The sequence below is a fragment of the Thalassophryne amazonica genome, chromosome 14 (genome assembly GCF_902500255.1).
Source record: "Thalassophryne amazonica chromosome 14, fThaAma1.1, whole genome shotgun sequence".
NCBI classification, from domain to species: domain Eukaryota; kingdom Metazoa; phylum Chordata; class Actinopteri; order Batrachoidiformes; family Batrachoididae; genus Thalassophryne; species Thalassophryne amazonica.
This window is the reverse complement of record NC_047116.1, coordinates 77806915-77834419: the sequence shown is the minus strand read 5'-3', so window position 1 is coordinate 77834419 and position 27505 is coordinate 77806915. Positions and strand designations below refer to the sequence as shown.

Genomic DNA, 27505 nt, shown 5'->3' with positions numbered 1-27505 from the left:
GGATTGGCGTTTGGTGTGACAGCGACGGCTTCGCCTCACACCCCAACCCAGATAAGTGGTTGACCAGGAGCTGCACGAGTGTGTGTGATTGGAGGTGGAGGTTTTCCCTCCTTTACTTAATACAGACTGTGGGATTACTGAGTGTGCGAACTCACACTCATCTGGACTGTCTCTGTTCTCTGCCAGCAGTACCGGGTCTGACTGCTGAAGACAGCGGCCACCTGGGGCGCAGGGCTTGGCGGCTCCGGTGTTCTTCAGCTCCGTTGGTGTTGGAAGCTGTGTGGGGATCCAGCTCTTCTCTCTCCAGGCGTCTTCTATCGTCGAGCCTGCCCACACGTCACCTGGTGTATGATTGACAGTCCACCATATTGTTGTTGTTGTGCGATTCACAACACTAAATTGTTACTTTTTGGCTTATCCATTGTCCGTTCATTAACGTCCCCTGTTGTGGGTCTGTGTCACGACACTTTCACAACAGGAGGTTTCTTCCTGTTAAAAGGGAGTTTTTTCCTTCCCACTGTAGCCAAGTGCTTGCTCACAGGGGGTCGTTTTGACCGTTGGGGTTTTACATAATTATTGTATGGCCTTGCCTTACAATATAAAGCGCCTTGGGGCAACTGTTTGTTGTGATTTGGCGCTATATAAAAAAATTGATTGATTGATTGACATGGTTGAAATGTCTTAGTGTTTTTTTTTTTTTTTTCCTTCTTTAGACATCTCCAGATCAAGGGCTGATGCACCTGTCCAGCCACAACTAAAGTTTTCCCAAGGACAGCCTTTGGAGACAGGCGAAGAAATGTCAATGCCTCGTGGTCCACTCAGCACACATGGACTGAGAACTCCCAGTGCAAGGACACTGCTTACTGTTACACCTGCAGACACTTTAGCTTTCCAAGCACAGTCAAGACTTTCACACATGCAGGGTACAACAACTGGAAGAAGGTAATGTTCACGGATGGAGGCTTTGCTGCTCATGCTAAATCTGAGGTGTAGAAGTGGGCGGATCGATCCTAATATCAATACCAATGCTGGTATTGATATTGAATGATCCTCGTGTAAAAAGATTGATACTCAAGCTTTCTTTCTCTCCCGCATGCACTGACTGCTGCACACACAGATTCATCAAAGTCCACTCTCTGTCTGTAAGAGCAGCGCTGCGCTGAATCACACGACATGGAGCAGTGCACCCTTGTATTGTGGTTTGTCAGCCCTCTACCTCAGGAGATTTTCTTTTAAGTTGTGTTGAGTGATATTTTTTAAACAAAAAATGTTGATTGTGATAATGAAGTATTTTGTAGTCACGTACAATGTTTGGCGAAATTCTGTCCTAGGTCTTTTGGATCCTTTGGATCAATGAAGCTTAAATATGAAAAAGTATCGGTATTGATAGCGGCAATACTGGGCCTGTATTTACTTGGTATCGGATCAATACCAAAATTCCCGGTATTGCCCACCTCTACTGAGGTGCACATCAGTGCCACGTCAGCTTGTAAAGATTTTGAGAAAATTGGCCAAGACACTCCAAAGAAATCAATGTCACAAGAGTACACAAATTTGGTACAAAAAAAAAAAAAAATCATTACATTAAATGTGTTGTTCAAGTGTTATTGTTAACTGCCACTCAGAATATATCACACAAAGGCCACAGGGAGACTGAAAGTGATGCTAACTAAAGGAAACTTTTTAGCCATTTTAGAACTCCTTGCACAGCATGGCATGGTTGTTGAGAAAAAATTAAATGGGCTGCATAATGCCAAATATACTTCACATCACATCCAAAATGAAGTTTTAGATGTAACAGAAATGGTGCACTCCACCATTATAAATGAAGTGAAGGAGAATGAGGTCTTTGCACTTTTAGCAGATGAATCTAAAGATGTTGGAAAGACAGAACAGATGTCTTTTGTACTCAGGTACTGTTATCGTGTCCAGGGCAGGCACTCACACACCTACACCTGCCTGTGTTCCATTTGAATGAGGAAATATAAGCTGGTACATTTTATCGAGACATGACACATCTGTTCATCGTTGTTCTTCACCTCCAATAATAATGATTATTTTTGTTAAATCTGGGGCCGTTGCCGTCGTATACGACGGCTAAAACCAAGCTTTACTAAATTATAAATAACTTTTGAATGAAATGAGATAGAAACTTACTTTTTTTTTTTGCTGAAAAGTTAATTCCGCGGACTTTCGAGTCAGCCATCGGCCATCTTTGTACTCCTCATAGAACCTGTGTGATGACGTGTGCAATGTGAGTGTCCAATCGGAATTAGTTCACTGTCACATGGTTTTCCAAAATCCAATCGTAGGAAAGATTTACCTCACATGAAAAGCCAAAGATCATTTTCAGGAGTGATATGTTACTAGTTCGCCCATTTGAATAACCCCCTGGGTGCTTCAATGAGTACATACTATTAGTACATACTCAGTGCGCCCTGTGCTATTATATACAGGGAAAGTGAAAGCAGATGGAGCGCCTCTGATGACAATCTCACGTGCTAAAACAAAGAGTGTGTAACTATCAGGATTGCTCCACTAGTTTGCATGTGAATGTTACTGGATAACTCTATTGCTTTCTCTGCGTAAAGCACTGTTTACCATATCAAAATAACAAAACTGTAGACCAGGGGTGCTCAAGTTCGGGCCTCGAGAGCTACCTTCCTGATACTCTTAGTTGTCTCCCTGCTCCAACACACCTGAATCCAATAAAAGGTTTCATTAAAAGCCTGCTAACAAGTCTTTCATGTTGATAACCATTTGTAAAATCCTCCTTTGGAAGCCTTAAGGACAGTGATGCCGGTAACGCGTTACTTAGTAACGCGTTACTTAGTAACGCGTTACTCTAATCTGACCACTTTTTTTTAGTAACGAGTAATCTAACGCGTTAATCTTTCCAAATCAGTAATCAGATTAAAGTTACTTCTCCATGTCACTGTGCGCTACTATTATTTTTCATTGTGGGTCGATAGCAGCATTAAACTTGGTCTGTGGGCAGGAGGTCGGGGTTCGACTGAACTGCCCACTTTAAGCGAGCTGTGAGCTTTTAATCCGCGGTTTTTTGCAGCTGCTCGACTCGTCCTCACCTCTTAAAGTGCGGTGATCAGCACACCTGCACTGAGCTTTACAAAGACATTTTTATACTTTTTCCCCTCCTTTATTTAGAATTCTGAGCTGAGCCGCTCTGTATCGTCTCGTTAAAAACAGCTGATCCTCCGCGACGTGTCAACAACTAACACTATTTTCCACTCAAATGCACCTAAACTCTCTTTCTGAGGACCACATGATGTGAAAACGCAATAAAACTTTCTTACCTGTAAATCTGGTCCTGTTTTCTGCATAAATAAATGTTATCCATTCTTTGTGCTCAAACGCCAAAGCAGGGGCGAATCTAGATGGAATGGGGGCGTGGGGCAAGGATGTGCCCCCCCAACACCCCTAGATTAAAGGTGCAATTTTGAAGCCGTTTTTTACTACAACTAATATTGCTTAAAATAATAATAATTTCGACAAGTAAAATGTTTAGAGAGAATTTAAATGTTAGAAAAATGTTAGAATTTAATAGTTACCTTTATAAACAATGTAGGCTCGAAATTGCAAGTTTTACTGTTACAGTGCTGTCAACAGTTAAATATGAGGTCAAGAAAGACGTCTTTATTTTACTTTTTATAAAACAAGTATTTATTTTCATTGAAGTCAAGAAAGGGTGACTATAAAGTGAGTTTTGGCAAAACAGGTATCATTGTCATGTTGAGGTGGCAGAGGGTTGTTGTCGGCAGCTGGGAAAAGTAACTAAAAAAGTAACTAGTAATTTAACTTATTTACTTTTACAATTGAGTAATCAGTAAAGTAACTAAGTTACTTTTACAATTGAGTAATCAGTAAAGTAACTAAGTTACTTTTTCAAAGTAACTGTGGCAACACTGCTTAAGGACAAGTTGGAACATGTCCAGCTGTTAAACAATTTCTCATATACTCACTCCACTGAAAGCCATCAAAAGCTGCCTGGATTTTACAAATGGTTATCAACACGGAGGTGTTTTTCCTGTGCCGTCGCACCGCGCCGGCTGGACAACTGGACATGTTCCAACTTGTCCTTAAGTCTTCCAACAGAGGTGTTTTTCCTGTGGCGGAGCGTCGCGGCGGCTGCGAGCCGACGCGCGGACCCGTCCGCACGTCTTTCATTAAAAAAATCTCCTTTAACAGTGGAATATCCGGATAAAATGCTGAAACCGACTTCTTCTGAAACTTCTCTGTTCTCTCACAACGTCCTGGATCAATAGAGCCTGAAATGTGGAGGTTTTCAGCTTGAAACAGGCCGACGACGGCGCCTGGGAGTGCTGCGCGACGTCTCGCACCGTGGGAAGTCCTTAAAGCGACAGTATCACCTCAAAATCTCTCATCAGGTGTTAAAATTTTCACCGAAAACCAGCTTAATTTTCTGAACCGTGTGCACTTCGATGTGTCTCACAGGTTTAGAAAAAATTTTGATCAAACAAAGCGCCAGTCTCTCAGCAACTTCTCAGACAAAGGAATTCCGACGAGGGGCTGGATGACTCCTCCCACAAGGAGTGCTCACAGGCGAATGACGTCACCGACAGGTTTGGAAAAACTCACGCATGCACACGAGGGTTCAAGCATGTCTGACGTAAAAACATATGAGTGAAATCCATATAGTTTTTGAAAAAATAAAAAGGACCTATAGTTTATGGACAGACCTCTTATTATATATATTAGTCTGGAACAAAGAGGACAAACAGTGTTGTAAAGAACAATAATTAAGACGTTAAAGAGCAAACTTCACTTTCCCACAGAACGACATGATCAGGAAGCGAGCGAAGCTCACAGCAGCTCCCATTGAAAATAACAGAGAGACAGACTGTGATTCTCGCATGTTTACATAAAGCAAGCGCAATAACAACGTCTATAAACCCACAGAATATATTCACAAGAGTTTTTGGCACAATATAAGAATAGTTTTATGTTGCAGTGTTAATGGTGTTGTCCGTGTGCAGCGGTTAAAGTGCAGCCCGATCAGAGCGTCTCAATGCAGTTCTCAATGTTACTGAGATCTCGCAGTGCGGCGACCCCTCCGAGGTGCAATATGCATCATATTTTAGCCTTTAGCGCCCGCCCTCAAACGAGACTGCACTGTCCAATTAGCAGCCAAGATACAAATAGCGGTATGGTCCTTTAAAGCTGGGGTGATCTCCAGAGCCCCCCCTGCAGATTATGCTGCCTACGCCCCTGCTGTTTGGGGCACGAAGAACTTTAGGAGCTAATAACACCCCCTGCAGCAGGGAGGGGGAGAGTGTGCAGGGCTCACCACCGCCACGGCTCAGTACGGTGAGTTCGTCAGCCATATTGAGTGTGTTCACCTCTTCTCCGGTCGTGGGAGCGTCCACGCCGCAGTCTGCATCATCACTGCGGGCACCGGGAGGCGAAGCGCTCTATTTTTACTCCCCGTGGACTTATAAAGAGACGCCGCCGGCTGGAGGGGAGCAGCCGGACACGTCCTGAGCGCAGGCAGGCGTCACAGAGGTGAGTTGAGCTGCTTCCTTTCAGCCTCTTGGCAGCAGTCGATGTTATTTTTTCCTCTCCCCGGCGGCTGCCGGCAGGCCGCCTCTTATCGCGGCGCTTTCAGCCTGACAGGCGGCGTGAGGCTCACATTTTGTGTGTTACACGTTCGTGTACCGGGTGAGTAAACCGCTTTCTTCGGTCGAAACGTTCCGCGGCAGGACGCGGGTTTTTATTTTATTCCTGGTGGTTTTTTTGTTGTTGTTTTTCGGCCCGGGCGCTGTCAGCGGCACCCCGCCGCTAAACGTTACTGACAGACTGCGGCTTTAGCGCAAACACCGTCCTCCTTAACTTTCTGAACACAAGCCTCCACCGACAGCCGGGCTATCGTGGTCTGAACTCGCGGAAATATTTTGGCTGGCTTCTCAAATTCCGCTATTTTTGCGCCTTTCAGGCAAATAGGTTCCAAATGCAACAAGTGTGTCAACACATCAGGTCTTTTTTTTTGTTTTTTCCTCTCTTAAAATACGTCTTCTGCATGATGAATTGTAGTTTGTTTCCTGTGTGAGTGACCTTTGTTTCTCAAACAAGTTCAGAGTTTTGTTCTGGTGGAGAAACTGAACCTGCACAAAAACTGGTCCTGACGTCGCGCGCCCGTGTGATGCTGGACTTTGTTGCCAGATTTGCTGAGAGAAATAAGCAACTTGGTAGTTTATATGTAGGACCCGTCACCAGCCTTTTTAAACATCACTCCTACTAAACCGGATGTTGGATTTTAATTAAACTTTACACAATAGGACTGTACCATATGAAGATATGCAGTAAGAGCTAAGTGGGCTGTTGTTTTAGTAGTACTAAAGTGTATTATATGGTATTCAATTTGTAAACAACTCTTCTTCAACCAGCTGGTGGATTTCAGTGAGTCTATACTAGGGTGACCAAATGTCCTGTTTTCCCAGGACATGTCCTGTCCTGGGTCTTTTTTTTGTTTGTTTGTTTTTTTAGAAAGTGATGACAGTGCCCTGGTTTTCATTATTTTTCATTGGGCCATTAAATTGACCAACATTCCAGAAGCTACTAATCGCCGGAACTATAGGCGGAATGGAACCGGAACAACTGGTAATTGGCGGGATGGATTGTTTTTGCACATATTACACCCAAAACATGTATTGAGATGATCAGGTCTCACTATGAAAGTAATCAAATTATTTAGCCACTATATAAAGCAGGGTTGCCCAAGTTCGGTCCTGAATCTAATGAGACATGTTAGCAGGCTTTTAATGAGCCTTTCGTTGGATTCAGGTGTGTTGGTGCAGGGAGACAACTAAGAGTGTCAGGAAGGTAGATCTCGAGGACCGAACTTGGGTACCCTTGATATAAAGCTATAGGTCAGGATGAGAAGCCCCAAACTCTTGACAGAATAGTGACGTAATGGCAGAACGGGATCTTGTGTGGTGCCATCTAGTGTTAGTGAGGGTAAATTTTCCAATGTGGTGATCTGCTATTCCGGTGATTAGTGGTATTTGGGACAGAAAACATATATGTTTGTGCTTTGAACATGACAGGGAGGGGGGCATTATCTTGTGATTGGTTATCAATATTTTGAGAGTAGGGGGCATAGAAGGTGCTGTTCTGTTAAACATTCCGTCAGTTGTATTATCGTTCTGGTTCTGCCGATTAGTACCCACTGTCAACAGAGTGTCATTTAAGTATCTCATTGCTGGGCCAGGTGTCTTGGTTTTTGGTAATCAAAATATGGTCACCCTCGTCTGTACCCCATGGAAGTACACTGTATGATGATATTCTGGTATAATGTTTTTAAGGAGAGAAAATTGGACTTTTTTGTTGTTGCTTTTTTGCATCTATTGGTTACACGTGCACCCCGCTGGTGGGCTGTCCAGAGTGGATTCTGTCTCTCTCTATGACTACTAAAATAGATTCAGGCCCCCTGTGACCATTTAACTAGAATAAATGGGTTCAGAAAATTAATGGATGGATCTGCTGCTCGGTGCACACCTGTACCTGTCAAGTCTCAGAAATGAAACACGGAAGGTCCTGATTAGTACTTGGCTAGGGGACTGTTTAGGAATGCCAGCAGTTTTGTGTGTGTGTGTGTGTGTGTGTGTGTGTGTGTGTGTGTGTGTGTGTAAATAACTGGAGTGGTGTCAGGAAGGGCACCTGGTGTACAACTTGTGCCAATTCCCAAAGCAGATCTTTCCCAGATTCATCGAAAAAATTTGGGACAGCTGAAAGCCTGTCATTTGTAAGCCTAAACAGATGTGTTGGACAACCTGCTTGTAAATTCAATCAGTATAATCTATAAAATAAACTACTATGATGGGGGGTATACTTTTATTATATTACTCATTTTCCAGAGCTATCTTCAGAAACTTAAAGTACAATAATGCTGCACTGGTGTACAAAGGTGGTTTGGGGGAAAGCTATCACATTTTTTTTTTTCCTTTTTCAAATACAATTAAAGGCCATTTGCTGTTTTGCAGTTGTGAATCTTGTGGTCCATGACTCACGCGAGCGGTCAGTTTCAGAGTTCCGGTTCAGGGCACAGTGTAAACAAACCTCGTGAAGTATGGACAACAAGACATCGGGCCACAGCAGAAGTCCATCACAGGTGCTACACCTCCTCCAGATAACCCTCTCAACTTGGGAGAACGTGTCATCATCATAATCGCCTGTGAACTCACTGGATCAACGCCATCCACATCCTCACAAGCCATTGTTTACATGCGCTGTGAGACGCCAGAACTCTGCCACGGTGCATTCTGGGAAGTGCAGGGGGCTGTCAGGAGGATTATGGGAAATGTTAAAATACTGAATTTCCTGCAACTTCATGTTTTATCTAAAATAACAAACTAAAGAGACAGACACAAATCTTCAAACCGAAGTTCCTCTTTAAGAGCATCACTTAGCAGTACCCCAAAAGCCCCGGTCACACGGCACTAACGAAGGACACCAAAGACAAAATAAAACAAGAAATCTGGACTTACGTTGACTTTTGGGACATGGTTTAACCCTCTTCGGGACCATCGGGACATGGTTTGTCCATCTTCGTTCCTGTAGCTGGGGTTCTTCATCAGAATTTTCAAACTGTTGAAAAATGTGAATGAATCCCAATGACAACCTCAGTTTGTTTGTATTGTGTTTTTCTTCCGTCTCTTTCTGTCTTCATCATTGTTTGTGTAGTTTCAGTAACGTCAGCGTTAAATGGTAAATGGACTGCATTTATATAGCGCTTTTCCATCTGTATCAGATGCTCAAAGTGCTTTACAATAATGGCTCACATTCACCCCGATGTCAGGGTGCTGCCATACATGGTGCTCACTACACACCGGGAGCAACAGGGGATTAAAGACCTTGCCCAAGGGCCCTTAGTGATTTTCCAGTCTCAAGCCCAATGCCTTAACCACTAGACCATCACCTACCCTAGCGTTTCGTTTGATTGTCATCCAACCTCCCAAGTCCGATGTCTTGCATGACCGTTAATATCTGAACGGATCAATAACTAAAGCTCAGACGAGCTGACGGTGACTAATCCATGTGTGGGACGAAAAGCAACGTTTTCACACAGAAACAATAGCAGCAAGAAAGTTTTACCAACTATTGTAACTAGATTTGCACACGTTGTGGCTGCACACACATTGTCAAGACAACCAGATCCCACACTTGCAGGTGCTGCAGACTTGAGGAAGTGGCTGGCTGCGCTTGGGCTGTCAGTCACGTTATCATGAATGTTTCATATTGATTTTTTTTTGAAAGCGTCAAGGTCGCCGTTCGCTTCCTTTTTCTTTTGTTAGTTTCGGTTTTGTTTCATTACTTTTGGTGCTCTTGATTTGCAGACTATTCGGTGATGGGAGAACTGCAGGATCATTCATCCACCTTTTCGCGACACTTTGTGACTTTTTTCCTTCGTTCAGTTGTCATCGTGTGCTGTCTGTCCGGGCCCTTACCAAGCAAAATCAAAAACCTATAAGAGAGTAAAAATGCTATTCTGAAAAACAGGAAAAAGTGTCTGAGACATTTCACTGTCTTGTCTCTGTGCAATTACAGTGAAAAGTTTGAATCTTCAAATCGCCATGTTGGAGGGGTGTTACGGTACACAGAATTATGGTTCAATAAGGATTTTGGGTTTCAGCTTGTCGTGTGATATGTTTTAGTCACTGTAAATCAGAAAGAAAACAGACTGTTTACATTAAAAAGAAATTATGGAGAGAGGGAACTTTTAGTATATAGTATGTTTAAAGGACATGTCGCACAGAAATCTTAACAATAAGGATTTAGGCTGTTACCGACCATCCAGTGATCCACCAGGATTGCTTTGCACACTTCTGTACGGCATTCGCAGCAAAGAGCTACGAAGACTTCCGAAAACAAAGTACTCGTGTGTTTCCGACAAGTGACGTAACTATTAGAAGCATCCCAGCGTGTGCGTCAATGGAATGTAGCTGCCAACATTAAAAACTGAGGCAGTGAACACAGTGCAATAAAACAGCTGAGCAGCACGTTAAAACAGCTGCTGAACACACATCCAGACTCTCTCAAAGTCAAAAACTGTTTTACTTTCATTGAAAGCTCCATTGAAAGGAACACAAAGCATAAGATGAAAAAAATTAACATTCCACTCACCCAGTGAAAAGATTTCCAAGTAAGTCCACAACAAAAAGCAGCGTATGTGAGGGCCAAGTAAAAGGTCCACTTGTCCTCACTCGGATGGACAGCCAGAGATCATTTTCAGGTACGGATGGCCGGCCAGAGAATAATGTCTAGGTCCGCTTGTCCTCAGAACCTGACGACAAGCGGCGAGCGCAGACGCATAATGTCCGATCCCAGCTCTGCCTTCAACTCAAATTCTATCACGATTGTGGCACGTAGATAGAGAGTCCATTATCAACTGAAAATACTGTCTTCCTTCCAATATGTGACATAAATCTGTACGTCTAGGCAGTCTGTGGTGGAGACAGTCCACGTCATGTTCACAGCAGCGTCACGACACTTTAGGTTCTAAAATCTGATAGACTCTGAAAATTTAAGCGTTTCAGGGTGAAGTGTGTCGTCTCCTCTGTAAATCCGAGCCATCACTTTTAAATAAGACATAACCACATTTGTTTCCCTCGTTCTGTCAGCTATCAGATGTTTCTGTTTTGCTAATAAGTATGTCACATGCTGAGAATTGCAGAGTGAGACATTTTTCGGAAATGCACCTGTTAACTTGCTCAGGGAGAGGAATAAAAAACATCAGAGGCCACTAATTATAAGCACGTGCACGGAAAGACTTACAATCATGAATACTTTCATGTTGTGTTGCTAACTGGGATGTTAAAAAACATACGACATGTCCTTGAGATACCATGTTATCACAAATTTGATGTATTACAACCCCAATTCCAGTGAAGTTGGGACATTGTGTAAAATGTAAATGAAAGCAGAATACAATGATTTGCAAATCCTCTTCAACCTATATTGAATTAAATACACCACAAAGACAAGATATTTTATGTTCAAACTGATAAACTTTATTGTTTTGTGCAAATATTTGCTCATTTTGAAATGGATGTCTGCAACATGTTCCAAAAAAAGCTGGGACAGTGGTATGTTTACCACTGTGTTACATCACCTTTCCTTCTAACAACACTCAATAAGCGTTTGGGAACTGAGGACACTAATTGTGTGTGTCATGATTGGGTATAAAAGGAGCATCCCCAAAAGGCTCAGCCGTTCACAAGCAAAGATGGGGTTAGGATCACCACTTTGTGAAACACTGCATGAAAAAATAGTCCAACAGTTTAAGAACAATGTTTCTCAATGTTCAACTGCAAGGAATTTAGGAGTTCCATCATCTACAGGTGATGGGAAGACGTTGCATCAGAATTTTGGCTCTCTGTTGGAACTGTTTACACAGAGACTGCTACCTGCTGCTTTGGACTTTGAACTAACAGTCTTTTTCAAGACTTTTTTACTTTTTACTTTTTTTTTTTTTTTTTAACTTTTTCACCGTGCTCCAACGCCTAAAGAAGACCTCTAACGGTCGAAACATCGCGACGGAGCACTTTCATCAGCTAACTTTCATCAGCGTTGGCAAGCTAACTAGCTTGCTAACGCTTTCGTTTTTATTTTATTTTTTAGCACCGTTGTCGTGCATTCGCTGTTGCCGTGCGTTACCTGTGCTGCTTCATGGCCTGTCTGGTGCCTTAACTAAAGCACTCCTTCTGCTGAATCACCTCTAAATTATTTACACATTATTCACTTTGCGTGTTTTTAGGAATCCGCTAGGTTGCGTAGCTACTAGCTCTTAGCCGATTTAGCATGGCGGCTTCTCCTGTCTCTCCCGTACTTTTCTGCTCTGGGTGTGAAATGTTTAGTTATTCCTCGGCCTCCTTTAGCAGTAACGGTACTTGTAATAAGTGCAGCTTATTCGTAGCTTTGGAGGCCAGGCTGGGCGAATTGGAGACTTGGCTCCGCACCGTGGAAAATTCTACAGCTAGCCAGGCCCCTGTAGTCAGTGCAGATCCCGGGCAGTCGGGAAAGCAGGCTGACTGGGTGACTGTGAGGAGGAAGCGTAGCCCTAAACAGAAGCCCCGTGTACACCGTCAACCCGTTAACATCTCTAACCGTTTTTCCCCACTCGACGATACACTCGCCGAGGATCAAACTCTGGTTATTGGCGACTCTGTTTTGAGAAATGTGAAGTTAGCGACACCAGCAACCATTGTCAATTGTCTTCCGGGGGCCAGAGCAGGCGACATTGAAGGAAATTTGAAATTGCTGGCTAAGGCTAAGCGTAAATTTGGTAAGATTGTAATTCACGTCGGCAGTAATGACACTCGGTTACGCCAATCGGAGGTCACTAAAATTAACATTAAATCGGTGTGTAACTTTGCAAAAACAATGTCGGACTCTGTTGTTTTCTCTGGGCCCCTCCCCAATCGGACCGGGAGTGACATGTTTAGCCGCATGTTCTCCTTGAATTGCTGGCTGTCTGAGTGGTGTCCAAAAAATGAGGTGGGCTTCATAGATAATTGGCAAAGCTTCTGGGGAAAACCTGGTCTTGTTAGGAGAGACGGCATCCATCCCACTTTGGATGGAGCAGCTCTCATTTCTAGAAATCTGGCCAATTTTCTTGGATCCTCCAAACTGTGACTGTCCAGCGTTGGGACCAGGAGGCAGAGCTGTGGTCTTATACACCTCTCTGCAGCTTCTCTCCCCCTGCCATCCCCTCATTACCCCATCCCCGTAGAGACGGTGCCTGCTCCCAGACCACCAATAACCAGCAAAAATCTATTTAAGCATAAAAATTCAAAAAGAAAAAATAATATAGCACCTTCAACTGCACCACAGACTAAAACAGTTAAATGTGGTCTATTAAACATTAGGTCTCTCTCTTCTAAGTCCCTGTTGGTAAATGATATAATAATTGATCAACGTATTGATTTATTCTGCCTAACAGAAACCTGGTTACAGCAGGATGAATATGTTAGTTTAAATGAGTCAACACCCCCGAGTCACACTAACTGTCAGAATGCTCGTAGCACGGGCCGGGGCGGAGGATTAGCAGCAATCTTCCATTCCAGCTTATTAATTAATCAAAAACCTAGACAGAGCTTTAATTCATTTGAAAGCTTGTCTCTTAGTCTTGTCCATCCAAATTGGAAGTCCCAAAAACCAGTTTTATTTGTTATTATCTATCGTCCACCTGGTCGTTACTGTGAGTTTCTCTGTGAATTTTCAGACCTTTTGTCTGACTTAGTGCTTAGCTCAGATAAGATAATTATAGTGGGCGATTTTAACATCCACACAGATGCTGAGAATGACAGCCTCAACACTGCATTTAATCTAGTATTAGACTCTATTGGCTTTGCTCAAAAAGTAAATGAGTCCACCCACCACTTTAATCATATCTTAGATCTTGTTCTGACTTATGGTATGGAAATAGAAGACTTAACAGTATTCCCTGAAAACTCCCTTCTGTCTGATCATTTTTTAATAACATTTACATTTACCCTGATGGACTTCCCTGCAGTGGGGAATAAGTTTCATTACACTAGAAGTCTTTCAGAAAGCGCTGTAACTAGGTTTAAGGATATGATTCTTTCTTTATGTTCTCTAATGTCATATACCAACACAGAGCAGAGTAGCTACCTAAACTCTGTAAGGGAGTTAGAGTATCTCGTCAATAGTTTTACATTCTCATTGAAGACAACTTTGGATGCTGTAGCTCCTCTGAAAAAGAGAGCTTTAAATCAGAAGTGTCTGACTCCATGGTATAACTCACAAACTTGTAGCTTAAAGCAGATAACCCGTAAGTTGGAGAGGAAATGGCGTCTCGCTAATTTAGAAGATCTTCACTTAGCCTGGAAAAAGAGTTTGTTGCTCTATAAAAAAGCCCTCCGTAAAGCTAGGACATCTTCCTACTCATCACTAATTGAAGAAAATAAGAACAACCCCAGGTTTCTTTTCAGCACTGTAGCCAGGCTGACAAAGAGTCAGAGCTCTATTGAGCTGAGTATTCCATTAACTTTAACTAGTAATGACTTCATGACTTTCTTTGCTAACAAAATTTTGACTATTAGAGAAAAAATTACTCATAACCATCCCAAAGATGTATCGTTATCTTTGGCTGCTTTCCGTGATGCTGGTATTTGGTTAGACTCTTTCTCTCCGATTGTTCTGTCTGAGTTATTTTCATTAGTTACTTCATCCAAACCATCAACATGTTTATTAGACCCCATTCCTGCCAGGCTGCTCAAGGAAGTCCTACCATTATTTAATGCTTCAATCTTAAATATGATCAATCTATCTTTGTTAGTTGGCTATGTACCACAGGCTTTTAAGGTGGCAGTAATTAAACCATTACTTAAAAAGCCATCACTTGACCCAGCTATCTTAGCTAATTATAGGCCAATCTCCAACCTTCCTTTTCTCTCAAAGATTCTTGAGAGGGTAGTTGTAAAACAGCTAACTGATCACCTGCAGAGGAATGGTCTATTTGAAGAGTTTCAGTCAGGTTTTAGAATTCATCATAGTACAGAAACAGCATTAGTGAAGGTTACAAATGATCTTCTTATGGCTTCGGACAGTGGACTTATCTCTGTGCTTGTTCTGTTGGACCTCAGTGCTGCTTTTGATACTGTTGACCATAAAATTTTATTACAGAGATTAGAGCATGTCATAGGTATTAAAGGCACTGCGCTGCGGTGGTTTGAATCATATTTGTCTAATAGATTACAGTTTGTTCATGTAAATGGGGAATCTTCTTCACAGACTAAAGTTAATTATGGAGTTCCACAAGGTTCTGTGCTAGGACCAATTTTATTCACTTTATACATGCTTCCCTTAGGCAGTATTATTAGACGGTATTGCTTAAATTTTCATTGTTACGCAGATGATACCCAGCTTTATCTATCCATGAAGCCAGAGGACACACACCAATTAGCTAAACTGCAGGATTGTCTTACAGACATAAAGACATGGATGACCTCTAATTTCCTGCTTTTAAACTCAGATAAAACTGAAGTTATTGTACTTGGCCCCACAAATCTTAGAAGCATGGTGTCTAACCAGATCTTTACTCTGGATGGCATTTCCCTGACCTCTAGTAATACTGTGAGAAATCTTGGAGTCATTATTGATCAGGATATGTCATTCAAAGCGCATATTAAACAAATATGTAGGACTGCCTTTTTGCATTTACGCAATATCTCTAAAATCAGAAAGGTCTTGTCTCAGAGTGATGCTGAAAAACTAATTCATGCATTTATTTCCTCTAGGCTGGACTATTGTAATTCATTATTATCAGGTTGTCCTAAAAGTTCCCTAAAAAGCCTTCAGTTAATTCAAAATGCTGCAGCTAGAGTACTGACGGGGACTAGCAGGAGAGAGCATATCTCACCCGTGTTGGCCTCTCTTCATTGGCTTCCTGTTAATTCTAGAATAGAATTTAAAATTCTTCTTCTTACTTATAAGGTTTTGAATAATCAGGTCCCATCTTATCTTAGGGACCTCGTAGTACCATATTACCCCATTAGAGCGCTTCGCTCTCAGACTGCAGGCTTACTTGTAGTTCCTAGGGTTTGTAAGAGTAGAATGGGAGGCAGAGCCTTCAGCTTTCAGGCTCCTCTCCTGTGGAACCAGCTCCCAATTCAGATCAGGGAGACAGATACCCTCTCTACTTTTAAGATTAGGCTTAAAACTTTCCTTTTCGCTAAGGCTTATAGTTAGGGCTGGATCAGGTGACCCTGGACCATCCCTTGGTTATGCTGCTTTAGACGTAGACTGTGGGGGGGTTCCCATGATGCACTGTTTCTTTCTCTTTTTGCTCTGTATGCATCACTCTGCATTTGATCATTAGTGATCGATCTCTGCCCCCCTCCACAGCATGTCTTTTTCCTGGTTCTTTCCCTCAGCCCCAACCAGTCTCAGCAGAAGACTGCCCCTCCCTGAGCCTGGTTCTGCTGGAGGTTTCTTCCTGTTAAAAGGGAGTTTTTCCTTCCCACTGTAGCCAAGTGCTTGCTCACAGGGGGTCGTTTTGACCGTTGGGGTTTTTCATAATTATTGTATGGCCTTGCCTTACAATATAAAGCGCCTTGGGGCAACTGTTTGTTGTGATTTGGCGCTATATAAAAAAAAGTTGATTGATTGATTGATAATATAATCAGAAGATTCAGAGAATCTGGAGAACTTTCTACACATAAGCGGTAAGACTGAAAACCAACATTGAATGCCCATGACCTTTGATCCCTCAGGCGGCATTGTGTAAAGGATCTTACCGCATGGACTCAGGAGCACGTCAGAAAACCATTGTCAATTAACACAGTTCGTCGCTACATCTACAGCTACAAGTTAAAACTCTACCATGCAAATCGAAAGCCATACACCAACAACATCCAGAAACGCCGCCACCTTCTCTGGGCCCGAGCCCATTTGAAATGGACAGATGCAAAGTGGAAAAGTGTGCTGTGGTCTGAGTCCACATTTCAAATTGTTTTTGGAAATCATGGACTTTCTGTCCTCTGGACAAAGGAGGAAAAAGACCACCCAGATTGTTACCAGTGCAAAGTTCAAAATCCAGCATCTGTGATGGTATGGGGGTGTGTTAATGCCCATGGCATAGACAACTTACACATCTATGATGGCACCGTCAATGCTGAAAGGTACATCCAGATTTTGGAGCAACACATGCTGCCATCCAAGCATTACCTTTTTCAGGGACGTCCCTGCTTATTTCAGCAAGACAATGCCAAGCCACATTCTGCACATTTTACAACAGCATGGCTTCGTAGTAAAAGAGTGCAGGTACTAGACTGGCCTACCTGCAGTCCGGACCTGTCGCCCATTGAAAATGTGTGGGGCATTATGAAGCGCAAAATATGACAACGGAGACCCCGGACTGTTTAACAACTTAAGTCATACATCAAGCAAGAATGGGAAAGAATTCCACCTACAAAGCTTCAACAATTAGTGTCCTCAGTTCCCAAACGCTTATTGAGTGTTGTTAGAAGGAAAGGTGATGTAACACAGTGCTAAACATACCAATGTCCCAACTTTTTTGAAACGTGTTGCAGGCATCCATTTCAAAATGAGCAAATATTTGCACAAAAACAAAGTTTATCAGTTGGAACATTAAATATCTTGTCTTTGTGGTGTATTTAATTGAATATAGGTTGAAGAAGATTTGCAAATTGTGCTCCAGCCCCCCGCAACCCTTAATTGGACTAAGTGGTAGAAGATGAATGAATGAATGTATTTTGTTTTTATTTACATTTTACACAACATCCTGACTTCATTGGAATTGGAGTTGTGCTCCATGCCCTGACCGCTTTGCTATGCAGATGACAATAATGGTGCTGGAGCAACGACGCTGTTGCTGCGGTAAGCTTTGCTTACAGAAAAATAAACCGTGCAAAAGATGGTATTGGATTAGAATGGGAATAACCCCATTGTGTCTGATTTGCAGATGTTAGTGATGGATTACAGTCACAAATAGCTGTTTTAAAACTCCTCTTTGCCGTAAAATCCAGCATTAACGTCCGCAAATCATCAGACACAACAGGGTTATTCCCTAATTGCATGGCAATATTGTGGCAGGCATGGGGTTTGAACTGGGAACCTTCTGCACTGAAACCAAGTGCCCTAACCACTTGGCCCCCATCCCTGCATAATCTAAAATAAAGGTAAAAAAAATAAAGCAAAAAAAAAGTCTCTCTATCTCTAACAACTAAACACATGCCATGAATGAACACCTTCCACACTCTGAGGGTGTTGACCTTTGATGACCCGTCCACCTCCTAGCATGAGATGAAAGGTTAAGAGTGGCAGCTGAGCATGTTAAGCCCTGGCTCCTTCTGTCACAATTGCCAGACACACAGACGGCCTGAGGAGCACTGACACATTTAAATTGTACAAATACCTGAATATGAAATATAACTATTGCAATGTTACTACATCCAGCAAAATGATAAAAAAAGAGGCATTAAAAAACTGAAATGATAGTGATATAATATGTAATATCTTTACATACAGTGAGGCAAATAAGTATTTGATTCACTCTTTTTTTTTTTCCCACCTACAGAAAATAGGTCTGTAATTTTTATCATAGGTACACTTCAACTGTGAGAGACAGAATAAAAAAAATCAGAAAATCACACTGTATGTTTTTTAAATAATTCATTTGCATTTTATTGCATGAAATAAGTATTTGATCATCTACCAACCTGCAAGAATTCTGGCTCTCACAGACCTGTTAGGTTTTTCTTTAAGAAGCCCTCATAGTCTGCACTCTTTACCTGTATTAATTGCACCTGTTTGAACTCCTTAGCTGTATAAAAGACACCTGTTCACACACTCAATCAATCACACTCCAACCTGTCCACTATGGCCAAGACGAAAGAGCTGTCTAAGGACACCAGGGACAAAATCTTAGACCTGCACAAGGCTGGGATGGACTACAGGACAACAGGCAAGCAGCTTGGTGAGAAAGCAACAACTGTTGGCCTAATTTTTAGAAAATGGAAGCAACACAAGATGACTGTTAATCTTCTTTGGTCTGCGGCTCCATGTAAGATCTTGCCTCGTGGTGTAAGGATGATTCTGAGAAAGCCCAGAACTAGGGATGGGTATCGAGAACTTGTTCCTTTCGGGTATCATTAAGAAATAATTCGATCCACCGACATCAATAACCTTTTTGCTTAACGATTCCCTTATCGGTCCTTCAGAGAGGCAGTTGTTTTTGGAGGTGTTTTGTCAGGAAAATTATAATTTCTCTACATTGATTACAGACCCCGCAGTGGGTCTGTAATCAACTTTTCTGCAGCGCAGCTTTGCTTTGAGCCTTGAACCAATCAAAGCAGTGATTCGCAGATCGAAGCAGTGCTTTGATCTTTTGCTTTGTTGATTCATTTTTTTTTCTTTCGGTTTATCTTAATTTTCCCCCGCTAAAACCCTAAAGAGCATATGTCTGTGAGTATTATTTACCTTTTTTATGTTAAACTGACCTGTTATGGTCTTCTGAAACAGTTGATGTATTTTATAACTTAAATACGGGACTGATGCTTACGTGTTAGCATGTCTATGGCATTCTCAATGTTAAAGTTAGCATTAAGCAGTTGCAGCTCTCAGCACGTTTGTGTGAATTTGTTTTCTGTATAATAAGCATTTGTTGTCGTAAAAGAGTCAACTGTATTACAAATTGTAATTGTTTTAATTTATTTTATTTATATATTAATAATAATAGCAACCACAACAATAATTGTAATAATAACTAATCTAATGATTAGTTATTATATACAATTTTAGAGAAAGAGACAAAAAGAACCTGAATAAAAACAAACAGAAAATATAAAACCAACTAACTATAAATATACAGAAATAAATAACCATTTCCTGTGAACACCTAGTGACTATCATACCTCCACTTCATCCCTGTCTTACTTAAGTTTAATGACAATTTGTTTCAGTCAAACCATATTTTCAATGTGTTAATTTCTTCAGTGATTTCCTCCAGAACTATCTGACAAACTAGAAAACGCTGCAACAGAATAGAGCAGAATACTACTGGAATGAATTTTAATAAGGAAAGTTGTTTTTTTCTCACCTAAATGGATGCTGCACTCACTGCAGTTTATTTTCTGGAATAGCCCCAGATTGCATCTCAGAGCTTCTAGAATTCAAACATTTTCATGTGGGTGGTGGTGGGGGTTAATTTTGGTTTCAGCTTTTTTTGTTTTTCACCACTTTCATCCCTGAATATGTCAATCGTGAGTCACTTTTGTGCGGATTAAAGTTACTAACTGGGACTCCTGTCTTGTTATGAGAAAGATGAGAATCGTCTGCCGTTCTGTTCACACAGCTCCAAACGCTGTGCGGCTCTCTGCCGAGTCAAGTTAGAACGATAGTCCAGTCAGAGTTAAAAACTTCAAAGCGAAACGCCGTTTTGTTTATTTTTAATTATGTCCAGAGATCAAGGATACAGTGACCAATTTCATATTTATTTACTTTAAGACACAATGAAATACATAGAAAACCTGTAAAACCTACTTTTAGTACAAAATTCACAAGAGGTATCGATAAGGGATTCGATAAGGAATCAGATCGATAAGCAGAATCGATAATGATATCGATGTCGATAAAATCTTATCAATACCCATCCCTACCCAGATCTGCACGGGAGGACCTGATCAGTGACCTGAAGAGAGCTTGGATCATAGTCACAAAGATTACATTAATAACACACGATGCAGTCATGGTTTAAAATCCTGCAGGGTCCCTCTGTTCAAGCCAGCACATGTCCAGGCCTGTTTGAAGTTCACCACTGACCATTTGGATGATCCAGAGGAGGCATGGGAGAAGGTCATGTGGTCAGATGAGACCAGAATAGAGCTTTTTGCTATCAACTTCACTCGCTGTGTTTGGATGTTGAGAACAACCCCAAGAACACCATCCCAGCCGTGAAGCATGGGGGTGGAAACATTATTTTTGGGTGAACAGGACAACTGCACTGTATTGAAAGGATGATTGATGGGGTCATGTATCGTGAGATTTTGGCAAACAGCCTCCTTCCCTCAGTCAGAGCATTGAAAATGGGTCGTGGCTGGGTCTTCCAGCATGACAATGACCTGAAACACAGCCAGGGCAACTAAAGAGTGGCTCTGTAAGAAGCATTTCAAGGTCCTGGAGTGGCCTAGCTAGTCTCCAGACCTGAACTCGATAGAAAATCCTTGGAGGGAGATGAAACTCAAAACCTGAAAGATCTGGAGAAGATCTGTATGGAGTAGTGGACCAAAATCTTTAAATGGCTTTGAGAGGGGTTAAGAAGTGGACTTTCTGCTTCTGAAAACCAATGAATGCTTCAAGCAGAGCCGCTGCTGAAGCAGTTGATTGCAGACCCGCTGCAGGGTCTGTATTCAACGTAGGGAAATTATCATTTTCCTGATAAACACCCTCAAAAACAGTGGCCGCTGTGAATGACCAATAGGAATCATTAAGCAAAAAGGCTATTGATGTCAAAGGATCGAATAATTTCTTAACGATTCTTGAACTGGTTCTTGATACCCAAGCCTAATCATGGTTGTGATTGTGATGCAATTAATTGTGCCAGCCCAGTTAGCCTGCTAGCTTTGTTTGGGAACTTTGGAGATAGAAGTGTGTTCTTCGTACCGAGGCCACACAGGGTCTTGCCACCACTACCCATGTATGGTGTGGCAGTTAAGCAGCAGCCATAGCCTGGTGTTAATTAAACAGTGTAACGTATCTGAATATTCTTTTAAATGTGCAGTAACACATATTTTAAGTATGCCCATAAGGAGCCCAGTAGCCCAAGCTAAGTAATGCAGACAGTTTTTTTTATTGCATGTTTTTTTTTTTTTTTGCAAGTCTGTTGCTGACTGCTGCCGCAGACATGGAGAAGGGAATGGAACTTTTACATGGCCATTTTAATTTAAAGTGCTTCCAGACGGCGTAGTCGACAGAACTGAATCTGCTAAAGTTCTCCAGCAGTGTGCCCTGTACCGAGCGCTGGGGGAAAAGTTTTCCTACAGCCGCTAAAGGTCTCCTTACAGAAAACCTGAAACGATTCATCGAGTAATTCGATTACAAAAAATGTTTGAGGCAAATTCTTTGCCTCGAGGCTTCGTTTAAAGCTGTAGTACATACGTATGTGGCACTGTAACGCTCCCACAAAAAAACACAGAAGACCATAGCGCTCATTAATGTAGCAGGCAATGCTACAAGTTTGCAAAGCCACACGCTGAGTAAAATAAAGCCTTTTAAGAGAAAGGGTCCGCACGAATTGTCTGAAACGGACTTATTGCGCATTTTAAGTGAAGCAGTATGTTTGTATATATTAAAAAAAAAAAACAAGTTTTGCTCCACTGGCCGTTCTCCACCTCCGCAGATGAAGCGAAAGGACACACACTTTAAATGAGTCATGTTTAATGATTTAAAAAAAGCTTTAATTCAGATTTGGTAAGAGTTTTTATCAACAGGCAGCTTTTGTGGAAACACTGCAATCCAAAGCCGTTTTTCAAAGGCTCTGTTATTCGCCATGTATCCACAGAAAACAAAGAATTTGACTTTGGTTTGAGCTGCACTCTGTATGGCATGTATAAATATACACTAAACACTGAATAAATCACAGTAATAAAAAGTGCAAATGAAATATGCAATAAGAAGGAAAAAAAGAATGCAGACTGAAGATTTCACTGACTGCCTGGGCTTATGGTTTGGCAAAGCTCTAAAACTCTTAATATGAAAAAATTACTAACCCGGCAAAACAGAGAGAGGGAACACCCTAAACTTAAAAATCTGCATGATGGCACAGCAACATTGTGCCACTGCTTTAGGGAGAGCCCTGCCACTGCTGATATTGTTTAAAAATTCAAAAGTACTTTTTATCCGAATAATCGATAGAATATATGATTCCAAAAATATTCGATAGCTGCAGCCCTGCCAGGCACTGGTCCAGTCGCTAAAGTTCTCCTTGCAACGAGCTGCTGAGCATCCCCACCTCTGGCTTTTTAAGGTTTGCGCACTTTCGTTCATATGGCAGAACATTTAAAAAATAAAATTGTGTTATGCACTACTTTTGAATTCATTTTTGGATTTTGTGTATGGCAAAGCGATTAATCATGGAAATCATGGAATTAATCGCGATTAAAAAAATTTTCACTGCCCACCTCTAATAAATAAATATTTATGTGTGTGTGTGTGTGTGTGTGTTAAAATGTCATGGTTTGGTACAGGAGCTTTTATCTGAGCTGCACAGAGCTGCCATCAGCCACTTTAGCATTGTGACACAAAATGTAAATGTAAGCTTTCTTTTTTGATTAAATGCTCATGAATTGATTAGTGTGTTGCCCATGGGGATCCACGGGCTCTAGATTGGGTAGTGTTTATAAAATAGGCAGCTGACATTTTTCAAGGGTGGTAATAAATTAAGCAACGCTTGTATAATGAGTTGGAATGGCGTGTGAGACGTCAACAATTTTTAGAAGAGGAACTCAACCCTTTTATTTCCTGGTAATTATGTAATTTTTAATGTTAATTTACTGTCTTAATGTATTTATAAATTGTTTAGGTTCTTGTTATCACACTATTTTTATTATCATTATTGTTGTTTTCATTTTATTAATACTTCTATTTTGTCATTTGATTTTTAAATGGACCACAATGGAAATAAGTGTTTTCACTTTTTGTGTCATCCATGTATGTTTAATGTATTTACAATTATATGCACTTACACTCACGCTTTTAATGTAAAGATGATTTACTGCATGCATTAAAGTTCTTCGTCACCACGACGGATTTCCGTCATTTGGAAAATTTAACCACACATACGCGTGCGCACGTGGTGTCATGCGTGTTTTGGGGCCAAAATATGATAATCTCACTGTCAAAGCAACATCCCATTCTGTGCTAATCAAAGCAGCAGCAATGTCAGCGTGGTCTGCGGAGGAAGGGACTGTGTGAATTTTCACTCCTCTCTGCTCTGTTTACTGCTTGCTATGAGCCATGGTTCTTCTCCTCCCTGTCTTTGTGGGAACATTGGCAGATACTCCCCAAGTTGAGCAGGGCATGGCTTTGGTTTGAACCAATGAAGCATTGATCCGACTCACCGTTTCGATGGTTTCGCTTTGTCTTGATTTTCCCATGCTAAAACCATAAAGAGCATATGTCTGTGAGTAATATTTACCTTTTTTATATTAAACCGACCGGTTATGGTCTTCTAAAACAGTTGATAGATGTATTTTATAACTTAAAAACAGGACCGATGCTAACGCGTTAGCATGTCTATGGCATTTTCAATGCTAAAATTAGCATTAAGCTGTTTGCATCTCAGCACAGTTTGTGTGCATGTTTTCTGTATAATAAATAATTAATGGCTTAGTGTTTGTGGTAAAAGAGTCAAATGTATTACGAATTGGATTTTTTTTATTTATATATTAATAAATAATAATAATAATACCAACAACAACAAAAGTAATAACTAATATTGCTACAGTACAATTTTAGAGCAACAGACAAAAAGAAACTGATAAAACAAAACACAACAGAAGAGGTAAAACCAAGTAACAATGAACATAAATAAATATAGAAATAAATAACTGTGAACACCTAGTGACTCTTACATCTCCACTTCATCCCTGTTTTATTTAAGTTTAATGACAATTTATTTCAGTCAAACCACATCTAAGCTGTTTTTAGACAAGAAAAAAATAATATGCAGTAAACTGCACATTTGTGTCTTTTTTCATGAAAATAACATTAAAGATCATATATTACACTTTAGTCAGGCCTTCAAAATACTTTTGTGGACTCTTTTTGATGAGAATATAACATCATAACTTTATTACAAGCTCAAACGTTGATGTTGCGTGATAAAGGCCTTTTAATAATAACTCACTTCAAGAAATAATGGCAAAACTCATATGTAAGTAAAAAACAAACCAACAAAAAAATGATTAATCGATTACTAAAATAATCGTTAATTGCAGCCCTAGTTTGTTTTACAAGTGAGATTACAGATTAAATGTGAATAAGACAGTTTTGAGTTTCTCAGTACGCATGCGTTTTCAAAACTGGTGACAGCGTTACTTTGTGCACAGCAGAACAACGTTGTCAGTTGGTTTAGGCCCTAATTTTGTATTTTATTGACTGTACATCCAGCAACACAGCACCCATTTGGTGCATTTACCGGTTTAGAACAAATCAAAATACTACAGAAGACAAAGAATTTTTACTTGACAGTTTGAAGTGAGTTTTCTTTGTTTCAGAGGGCTTCATACCCATTACAATTCACCAGAATATACAAAATTTGACTTGCTCTTTTAAAAACAAATTCTGGGGGAGATCCCCAGACCCCCCATAATCAATACTGTGTTTTTACTTAACAGTTTGAAGTGAGTTTTCTTTGTTTCAGAGGGCTTCATACCCTTTACAATTCACAAGAATATATAAAATTTGACTTGCTCTTTTAAAAAAATTCTGGGGAAGCACCCCCAGACCCCTCCATAATCAATAGTGTGTTTTTACTTTACACTTTGAAGTGACTTTTATTTGTTTCAGTGGGCTTCATACTCATTAACATTCACCAGAATATCCAAAATTCGGCTTGCTCTTTAAAAAAAAATTCTGGGGGAGATCCCCCAGACCTCCCATAATCAATACTGTGTTTTTACCTAACAGTTTGAAGTGAGTTTTCTTTGTTTCAGAGGGCTTCATACCCATTAAAATTCACCAAAATATACAAAATTTGACTTGCTCTTTTAAAAAAAATTCTGTGGGAGATCCCCCAGACCCCCATAGTTTGAAGTGAGTTTTCTTTGTTTCAGAGGGCTTCATACCCATTAAAATTCACCAGAACATACAAAATTTAACTTGCTCTTTTAAAAAAATTCTGGGGGAGATCCCCCAGACCCCCCATAATCAATACTGTGTTTTTACTTCACAGTTTGAAGTGAGTTTTCTTTGTTTCAGAGGCCTTCATACCTGTTAAAATTCACCAGAATACACAAAATTTCACTTGGTCTTTAAAAAATGTTCTGGGGGAGCACCCTCAGACCCCCAGATTTAAGACTACACCCCACAAAACAACACCACCCTTTTATGTACCTTTGTGTTCAGGTTTTGCATTCTTTTTATGCTTTGTCTGTCTCTCCTTAGAGGCTATTTAGAATAGATTTGTATACTGTATAATGTGTTTGTTGTATTTATTGAGGAAAAAAGTGTGTGTGCCCCCACTACGCCACATTTTAGGGAATTGCTGGCATTGATTTTTGCCAGGAAAAAATTTCAGTCAGATGAGAATTTATTGCTTTAACCCATGATTTACTGTGACCCACGCTAACTAATGCAGACAGTTTTTTTTTTATCGCACGTTAACGCAGTTTTTTTTTTTTTTTTTTTTTTTTTTTGCAACACCCGAGCAGACTTTCCTCTGCAGCCGACCTGTTTTCCAGAATCGGCCTTGTCAGCCTGGAGTTGACCTGGACCACCACCTTTGTACTCTTTGAACAATCCGGTTGTTAAGCGCTGACGTAACGCATCACGTGATAAATCTGTTTCCGGGTCCAAAGACCTCCAAGTTTACAATTAAAGTTACGTCTCTTTGGTCCTTTTAAGGATTTACAGTTTAAGTTTAGTTTGTGTTTACATTGTGCGCAAACCTCTGTCCCTCCCTTCTCCGCCTCCACCTCTGTTAACCACATTCGTGTGGTTCTGTGGTCACAGCACTTAATAAAACTTTTTTTTTCTTTTACTTTACATATTTTATTATGTACAGGTAAAATATACATGTCTGTTTGTTAATAAAAAAAAATATTTATTACAGTAAACAGGACGTTAAAGTGCAAACTTCACTTTCTCCCCGAACAACATGAACAGCAACTCCCATTGAAAATAACGGAGAAACAACCTGAGTGTCTGACATTTTTACATACACTCAACAAAAATATAAACGCAACACTTTTGGTTTTGCTCCCATTTTGTATGAGATAAACTCAAAGATCTAAAACTTTTTCCACATACACAATATCACCATTTCCCTCAAATATTGTTCACAAACCAGTCTAAATCTGTGATAGTGAGCACTTCTCCTTTGCTGAGATAATCCATCCCACCTCACAGGTGTGCCATATCAAGATGCTGATTAGACACCATGACTAGTGCACAGGTGTGCCTTAGACTGCCCACAATAAAAGGCCACTCTGAAAGGTGCAGTTTTGTTTTATTGGGGGGGGGGGGGGGGATACCAGTCAGTATCTGGTGTGACCGCCATTTGCCTCATGCAGTGCAACACATCTCCTTCGCATAAAGTTGAAGAGAACACCTCTCCAATGTGCCAAATGCCAGCGAATGTGAGCATTTGCCCACTCAAGTCGGTTACGACGACGAACTGGAGTCAGGTTGAGACCCCGATGAGGACGACGAGCATGCAGATGAGCTTCCCTGAGATGGTTTCTGACAGTTTGTGCAGAAATTCTTTGGTCATGCAAACCGATTGTTTCAGCAGCTGTCCGAGTGGCTGGTCTCAGACGATCTTGGAGGTGAACATGCTGGATGTGGAGGTCCTGGGCTGGTGTGATTACACGTGGTCTGCGGTTGTGAGGCTGGTTGGATGTACTGCCAAATTCTCTGAAATGCCTTTGGAGACGGCTTATGGTAGAGAAATGAACATTCAATACACGAGCAACAGCTCTGGTTGACATTCCTGCTGTCAGCATGCCAATTGTACGCTCCCTCAAATCTTGCGACATCTGTGGCATTGTGCTGTGTGATAAAACTGCACCTTTCAGAGTGGCCTTTTATTGTGAGCAGTCTAAGGCACACCTGTGCACTAATCATGGTGTCTAATCAGCATCTTGATATGGCACACCTGTGAGGTGGGATGGATTATCTCAGCAAAGGAGAAGTGCTCACTATCACAGATTTAGACTGGTTTGTGAACAATATTTGAGGGAAATGGTGATATTGTGTATGTGGAAAA

General features: G+C 41.0%; 1 protein-coding gene across 2 annotated transcripts in view; it reads left to right on the top strand.

Annotated features, from left to right (window-relative positions):
• The first annotated feature begins 5325 nt into the window (after nucleotides 1–5325).
• Nucleotides 5326–27505, top strand: part of LOC117524426 (radixin) — a 111588-nt gene continuing 89408 nt past the window's right edge. The window contains exon 1 of one of the 2 annotated variants that reach the window (XM_034186202.1): nucleotides 5326–5541. Coding sequence is in view for 1 of the 2 variants with exons in the window: in XM_034186201.1 (XP_034042092.1) it covers nucleotides 5583–5697 (115 nt within the window). In the remaining variant the exon portion in view is untranslated. The other variant, XM_034186201.1, reaches the window with a different exon arrangement.